At 37.1% G+C, this 8,136-nt stretch overlaps 1 protein-coding gene across 1 annotated transcript in view; it reads left to right on the top strand.

Annotated features, from left to right (window-relative positions):
• The window catches only part of LOC107681693 (uncharacterized), a 30,557-nt gene extending 23,129 nt beyond the window's left edge, over positions 1–7,428 (top strand). Inside the window, 8 exon segments of the mRNA XM_074186982.1 lie at positions 2,110–2,294; positions 2,673–2,875; positions 2,980–3,142; positions 4,668–4,738; positions 4,741–4,779; positions 5,923–6,042; positions 6,323–6,479; positions 7,379–7,428. Coding sequence (XP_074043083.1) covers positions 2,110–2,294; positions 2,673–2,875; positions 2,980–3,142; positions 4,668–4,738; positions 4,741–4,779; positions 5,923–6,042; positions 6,323–6,479; positions 7,379–7,428 — 988 coding nt within the window.
• The last annotated feature ends 708 nt before the right edge of the window (positions 7,429–8,136 follow it).

The raw sequence follows: 8,136 nt of genomic DNA, 5'->3' as shown, positions 1-8,136 counted from the left end.
CACACACACACACACACACACACACACACACACACACACACACAGAGAGAGAGAGAGACGCTCTAGAAGGAAACCATAGAAATCCATGTTAAAATGGAGTAATGAGATTGACTGAATTAATTAAACTGAAACTTTTTGGTGTAACTAAATACAAAACTGTGCATATGGTTAAGCTGTGCTGTTGTTGGCTGCCACAGTAACAGCAAGTACTTGTTTTGCGCACCAGCAAATCTGTCCGTGTCCAGCAGTGTATGCCTTCCATTCCGTGCCAAACGCTGACAAGAGAAAACAAGCATGGCTTTCAGAGCTTAAGTTAAAATACTTTGCGTGAAATAATAAAATAATGTGTGCTCTTATCATTTTGTAGTCAAAATCCTCTGAACTTCGACCCGATCAAGAGCTGTATGTAGGATATGTGCGCTTATCTGTTTTCATCACAGCTAACCTCCAGCCGCTTCATGTCAACTACCCACTCATTAAACTACGACAGGTGATTTACTGCAAAAAGACGGTCACTGCGACACTGTAAAGTGAAGAAACTATGGCGCCATGTGCTTTGTAAAACCTTTTTCATAGGTTTAACATTATAATATCAGCTCGTAAAATGAGTTAATTTGACTAGAAACAACAGAGACCGGAAATGTAAAGCATCGTTCCAGTCGGGTGAGACTTCCACATTCAAGAAAAAGGTGGATATGAGCAATATGACGAACAGCAGTGTGATGTACAGTATATCAGCACGGCTGTGATTCGGCCGTAGGCAATCACAGCTTGCTGATATATAGCCTTATCGCATGGCTACGAGTGTGATATTGTGTTTATACAACAGTTCAATGGCACAAGTGTGTAAATAAAAAAAAGACAACAGAGTATCTTTAAAAACCCTCTTTTGTGCAGAACTACTTTCTTCCACCACATATTCAAATCTCAGTTTGACAGTTTAACAGCTTAGCCCAAGCCTCCATTACTAATTCAAAAATGTCACTTTAGAACTAATGATGAAGGAACGTTGAGTTGCTTCATTAAAAACTTATTGTACTACTGTATTAAAAGGTCACTGTTAGGGCTGTCCTTTTGGTGGTGCAACTGTGCGAACACATCGGGCCCCGCGCTTTGAGGAGGCCCCGCATCGAATGAACTGAGGGGGACACCCCCTGGAACGCAATCGCGAACGGACGGAGGGGTCACTATCCTTTCATCTGTTAAGGGTGATTTCCAGTGAAGGCATTGCTCAGTGCATTTATTGCACCCTCAGCCAAAACTATTTGCTCTGGAACAAATAATAGATTAATGAGACCAAAGACTACTCATGAGATTGACCCAAAACAAATTATATCTCATGTTTAATCACTATAGAGACATCAGAGCCAGCGACAAATTCCAGAAGAGCTGGCCAAGGTAAGGCTGCTCTCAGCGGGTCCATGAGCTCTGAAAGGCTGCTGACGCCCTGGAGCTCACATCTCCGAAAACGTCAAAGCTAATTTTCAAATCGATGTTATCTTTATTAACAAACCACATATTTTAAGTCAAAACAACAACATTCTTGCCTAAAACAAATCGTACATCTACATTCCATGACACAAAAACAGTATCACACCGTGTCGTAACTACACGTGACATGACAAATTTCGCGTGCCGCGGCTAGTTAGGACAAAACCTCTGATTAACATGGAAAAGATACCTTTTATCGTGTGTCGCGGCATCGCGTGTAGTTAGGACATGGTGTTATTTATCAAATTTATAGGGGATTTGGGCATCCACCATGACACTCACTGTGAGAAATACTGCAAGCGGAGTGATACAAACAGAGAAAAGGTTGGAGTTCTGTTATCACTAGAATTTCGCACCGCTGGAAAAGGCTCTCAGCCAATCAAATTTGAGGACCATGAACTGTTGTGTGTGTATGTATACTGTGTATATGTGTGTGTGTGTGTAGTGTATGTTTATATATTTATATAAATATATATATATATATTGTGTATATATAGTATATATTGTGTATATAATATATATTGTATATATATTGATTTGGACTGACATTAGGAGTGATTAGGAGAAATGTACAGAATATAATTGCTAACTTTTTTCCGCAACTGTCTGTTACTCCAGTGAGGGTGAGGTGATCTTTAGGGTGCCACTTCCTTTGAGCCCCTGGCTGAAGGTGAAGGAGGCAGGTGTGACTGAAGTTCTTCTGGAGGAGTTTGTCCTGAAGCCTCTACTGGCCTTGAACTCTTTGAGCCTTACTGCAGAACTCTACCGGCTGAAGAGGAAGATAATGGACAGTCCCGTTAACTGTGAGTTATTGGGTGTCTGCCTCATGGGCCTTACACATGTTTTCTAAAACATGTTTTCCAACTCTAGACCACTAATTGAGTTAATCTGTATACCCCTGAGATTTTCCTTCTTCAGATGCATTTTCTATTCACGAGACAGAAAAATGAAAGTTCAGCTATGTTTTACTCACCCCATGTCCTTCCAACTTGTATGAAAACTTGTATTTATTTGTCCATAATGAAAGCCAGTGGGAACCAAAAATTCGTCTGTGTTCAGCAGAAGAAAGAAAGTCATAGAGGTTTGAAACATGAGTAAATGATGACAGAATTTCATGGGAAACAAATGACTCGGTGATTATTTCCTCACATCTGTCTCTGTACTTTATCTCCTCTGTCCAGATCAGGCATTTCTAGTGGCAGACGTCTATTTGGTGTCATTCGATGGACATCTGTTCAAACTCCCAGCTTCCTGTGACTTCATCCTAGCAGCTGATGCCATCCAGCACACCTTTAACATTGCGCTCAAGTCCGACAGGTTCAAACGTCGCTCACTTGTGGTGCAAATGCAAAACACAAAGATTGCAATTCACCCAAATGGAGAGGTACAAGTTCTTGTTATTATGATGTCTAATATTTGTTTCTTAGCTGATTTAGAAACTTAATATGATACAATTAAATAGAGTAATACAACATTTGTTTATTTTAGGTGGAGGTTAATTGCCATGTTGCACATACACCATACACTAAATGTGAAGTGGCTATCAGAAAGGATGTGAACTTAATTGAGGTGTCCAATGAGAGAGGACTTCGGGTATCATGTGACCCTCACCTAGAAGTTTGCAGTGTGATCCTAGATGGATGGCTTCATGGTAAGATCATTAGCTTTGTTTACTTTATTACTTATTTTTAGCAATTGAATTTTGCCTACCATGAGCTCTGAGCTCTATATGCTGTGTGCATAAATATCATTCTGTATGATTTATAAGCTTGTACATACACATATTTAAATAAGTACGGATACAGTATGTCAGGTTTTTCATGTTTTTGAAAGTCTCTTATGCTCACCAAGGATGCATTTATTTGATTACAATTTAAAATGACTGTTTTCTATTTTAATGTTAATGATTGCAACGTTTTTAATGAACAGAAAGTTAGAAATATCAGTGTTTATTTAAAGCAAAAGTCTTTTGTAAATGTCTTTACAATCATTTTTGATCAATTTAATTCATTCTTAGTTACCGAATAAAAGTATAATTTCTTTAAAAAAATAAAAATCTTAATGACCCCAAAGTTTTGAACAGTATATTACGCAATAATATACTGTATTATATTAATATAAATATAGTATATTATAATAATTGTTTAATATGTCTTATGTTGTTACTGATTCGAGTTCATCATTTGCAATGTTTTATGGGATATATAACAAACTCCTTCACAAAAGACAAAATGCATAGTCTTTTCTCCCGTTTTTCAAATATTTATTTTTGCTTTGAATCAAATGTTGTAATATTATGATTCATCTCTCAGCTGGCTGGTTTAGTTCAAGGCCTAGAACTAGAACTTTGTTTTAGTTTTAGAAAAAAAAATAAATGTGAAAAAGTAGGGATGCACGATATTATCGGATAATGGCTTTAAATGTAAATATCGGCATCGGCCATATGAAAAATTATGCCGATATGTCTTGCCGATAAGAGGAATATATTAACTCACATGTGCTCAGGGTGTGCTAGCAATTAGATCATGTCAGCAGTGTGGCTCATTCTTGAAGCAAAGTTTTGCCTGAATGGTGAGATTCACGTTTTGGATCAATGCATTTAAACTGAGAATGCACATACAGAGCGTTCAGTGTGTGATAGAGTAAACAGTAATAGCACGTGCAGCTTTAGACCATTTACAAATGTTAAATCATAAAACAAAATGTTAAGGTTACCACTGCATCTTTCTGAAAAAAAAAAAATGCAGTGATTAATATTAGTTTATTTATAGTTATTTTCAAATCTTCAATGTACTGTCATTATAAAATAACTTTATTATTGTTTATTTAATTCTAACAAATAAGTTCTTGTTAAAAACTAAAAATTAACAAAATTAAAAATAATGATATATCGTATCGGCATCGGCCAAAATGAATTGAAAATCATCAGCATATCGGATATCGGCAAAAATCCAATATTGTGCATCCCTATGAAAAATTATTTTGAACCAAGGCCTCTGAAAAAGTGGGCAGTCACTGTTTTGATCTATTGTAAATGCTAATATGCTGTAACATGATGAATTAATGGATTTAATGGCAGTTAAGTCCACTGCTGCCTACAAAAAGTTCAACTTTCTGTGGTGAATCATTCTAATATGCATCATGGTTTAACGTTATTTTAATGAACTGTTTTTCAGGTTTGTCCGCTGGTCTTTTAGGAACCAATGATAATGAGGCAGCTAATGAGCTTCTTCTGCCAGATGGCTCCCACACACACACAGTGTGCTTCAGTTTACTCACAGCTGGCAGGTAGCGAGAGGAATCTGTGAGAAATATACACCTGTTCAGCATATGATATCACAGCCAGGCACAAACCACAGCACTATTTCTATTATTTTGCTTCATATTTACATACACTGTACATGCGTTTTTTCATGTAATAATATATCATCAAACATAATGTACAGCATAAAGACTTAAAGCTATAGTTAGGTCATTCCAAAAGTTTGGTCGATTTTATGTCCCCATGAAACATTACTGAATATTTTACATAAATTATTAATCAACTTGTCCAAGAACAAATTAAGTATTAGTCTTCAACTTTTCTCTCTTTTTCTCATTTTTAGAAGATGTATCTGATAGCATAGACATAAGATGTCCACCCGGTTTTGTCGAAATATACAGGACATTTAAACATTTTTTTTTTTTTAATAAATTTTATATATCTATTCAAATTATTCCTAAATGTTAAACTTCTGCTAGTACGTTGTTCTTTCCTATCTAGTAATGGGCTTCCTTATCTTAAAACGTCTAGGACAAATTTCCTAGACAACACATTTAAATGATCAAAAATGTTAACTGTTTTAATGACTTATTTTTACTATACTGAGTGCCTTGGAGTATTTCATCTTCTCAGTTTGATATTTACTTCCAAATATCCAAAGCGCACTGTTTATTACATGAAGAGACCAGTGCAGCATTCTTGGCTCCTGTTGTTTTATCAAAAATGTTTAGTTATACTAGCCTGAGGTTGCCCAGTGTGTTTTTTCTGATATACAGACATTTTTCTCCCTCTCATAAGACCAAAATAATAATTGAATTTTTACAGTTTTGTTCTTTTTCAAAAATCCTGTTCCACCAAATCCACCAAACTGTAGGAATGACCCAGTCAACTCATATCATCGGAACCTGATTTTTTTTAGAATCAAACCTCCTTTCTTCAATTTAACAAAAATGTGAAACTTAAGAATGTTCACACTGCTCAGGCATACTGTATAGTCACCAGTGACAAGCTCCAAAAAGGACAAAAAGCACCAAAGAACAGTGTCAACATTGATCAACATTTTTGTGTTTGGTGGGAAAGAAGAATGTCATGTGGGTGACTAAATAAAGACAGTTCCATTACATGGACTGTGTGGGTCTAATATAATATTTTTATGCTCTTTACTGTAGGTGGATTCAGATTGTGTCAGCGGGAAAGCTGAAATCTGTCAGAATGGCACTGCCGACTCCCTGTCATGCACATTACTGTTCTCCTCCAAACATTCTCCCCTGAGCCCCTGTTTCAGAGTGGTAACTACTGTACTCAGTTTCCTCTCACTCCATGACGTGCTAACTATTACAAGCCAGTGTATATAAAGATCCCTTTGATTAGATTGATCAAAAGACATCCACTCCTTGGGGGAAGTGAGGAAATGAAAAAGAGAATGAAAGAATGCAACAGTAAACAACACAATGAGCTTCAGATGAAGAATTCTCTCTCTCACACTGTTTTTGTTTTTACATTGCATTTATGAGCATTTTTTTTTGTTTGTTTTGTTTTTCGGATGAAAGCAATTTCTGTCTTTTTTAGGTGGATCCTGTGCAGTTCATGATGAAGTGTGAAGGACTGGGCTGTGTATGTGATGAGCATGCAGATGTTTCCAAACCAGCCTTTTGTGCATTGACCTCTGCCTATATCCATCTATGCCATCGAAACTATGTTCCACTGGAGCTGCCAGTGCAGTGCGGTCAGTATTCCTGCAAACGCAGTGAAATCTATAACTATAGTTTAAATAGATAACCGCTAGGGCTGCACGGTTTGGTAAAAAAAAAAAAAAGAATTAAAAAATCACATTGCGATTAGTCTGACAAATATTGTGGTTTTGATTTGATCTGCAACATGGCAAGCATTATATTGCTGTTGCCAGGATATATAAAAAGAAATGTAAAAAACACCATAAAATCACAATGAAATAGCAAGTCTCATGATAAACAGAGTGTGCAAAAATGATTTTGTGAATTATCAAGTTATATAATATTTTCCCCACATCCTTTTGTATATCAGTAGTTACTCTTTAATCCTCTATAAAAGAGACAAACTCAGCTGAAAAGGGCTGGCCCAAAACTGAACTGAATTAAAAAGTATCCAGTTTTTGTTACATTCATATTGTCTGGACACAGATCACTTTGGTCCACTAGGTTAACTTTTCATTCTCACTTCAATGAAGTCAGTCCTACTCAATAATTCGTTACAATGCAATACTCATCTAATACTCATAAAACTTTGCACACACACACCAGAAGTGGTGAAAATTTGCATCTGATATGGGTTTCAGAAGTTGGTGTGGCAAAATGGCTCAATAGCGCTACCTATAAAATTTCAACGAAGTGCCCCTCGAGCTATGTTTCATATGCATGTACGAAATTCGGTAGACACATGTAACACACCAATACCAACAAAAAAGTCCCCCCCGGTACGAAGTTCGAAACCCAACAGGAAGTCTTCTCTGCAAGTTTTGTGCCGTTTTTGACTTTTTCAGCCGTTATATTTAAACAAGAGATTTAAACAGATCAACACCACATTCGGTCAGTGTAATCTAAAGCCCTTTGTGATGTTAAATTGTGAAGATCTTGATTTTTGTTGAAGGGCGTGTCCGTGGCGGCCTGACAAACTTTGATGTTATCGCCATAAAATAGGAAGTTGTTATAATTCAGGCATAAAATGTCCGATCTGCCCCAAACTTCACATGTTTGATAAGAGTCCTGTCTTGAACACATGCCCATATTCAGTTATTGTCATAGCGCCACCTGCTGGCAACAGGAAGTGCATGTGACATGTTCTACGCTGTAATTAACTCCTCCTAGAGATTTAATGACATCAACATTATATTCGGTCAGTCTACTCCAGTGATGGGCAAACTTGGCCCTTCCAGGCCACTTTCCTGCAGAGATTTGATCCAACCTTGATAAAACTCACCTGCCTGTAGCTTTCTAGTAGTCTTGAAGACAATGATTAGCTGGTTCAGGTGTGTTTGATTAGAGTTGGAGCTAAACTCTGAAGGAAAGTGACCTGGAAGGGCCAAGTTTGCCCACCCCTGGTCTACTCTAAAGGCCTTTGCAATGTTAAATTGCGAAGATCTTGAGCTGTCGTTAAAGAGTGTGTTCTTGGCGGCCTGACCAATTTCGATGTTTCACCATGGAAAAGGATGTGCTTGTAACTCAGCCATACAATGTCCAATCTGAACACATCTAAAGGCAAATATTTTGTTATAATCATAACGCCACCTGCTGGCAACAGGAACTTACTTGTTTTACATACATACAGTTTTACATGTTTAACTTAAACATGCAATGTCCAATCTGCACTAGACATGACATGTTTGGTAAGAGTCCTGGCCTGAAGAC

This window comes from Sinocyclocheilus anshuiensis, unplaced genomic scaffold, assembly GCF_001515605.1.
Source record: "Sinocyclocheilus anshuiensis isolate Anshui unplaced genomic scaffold, SAMN03320099.WGS_v1.1 scaffold436, whole genome shotgun sequence".
Taxonomy (NCBI): Eukaryota; Metazoa; Chordata; class Actinopteri; order Cypriniformes; family Cyprinidae; genus Sinocyclocheilus; species Sinocyclocheilus anshuiensis.
This window is presented reverse-complemented; position numbering and strand designations above follow the sequence as displayed.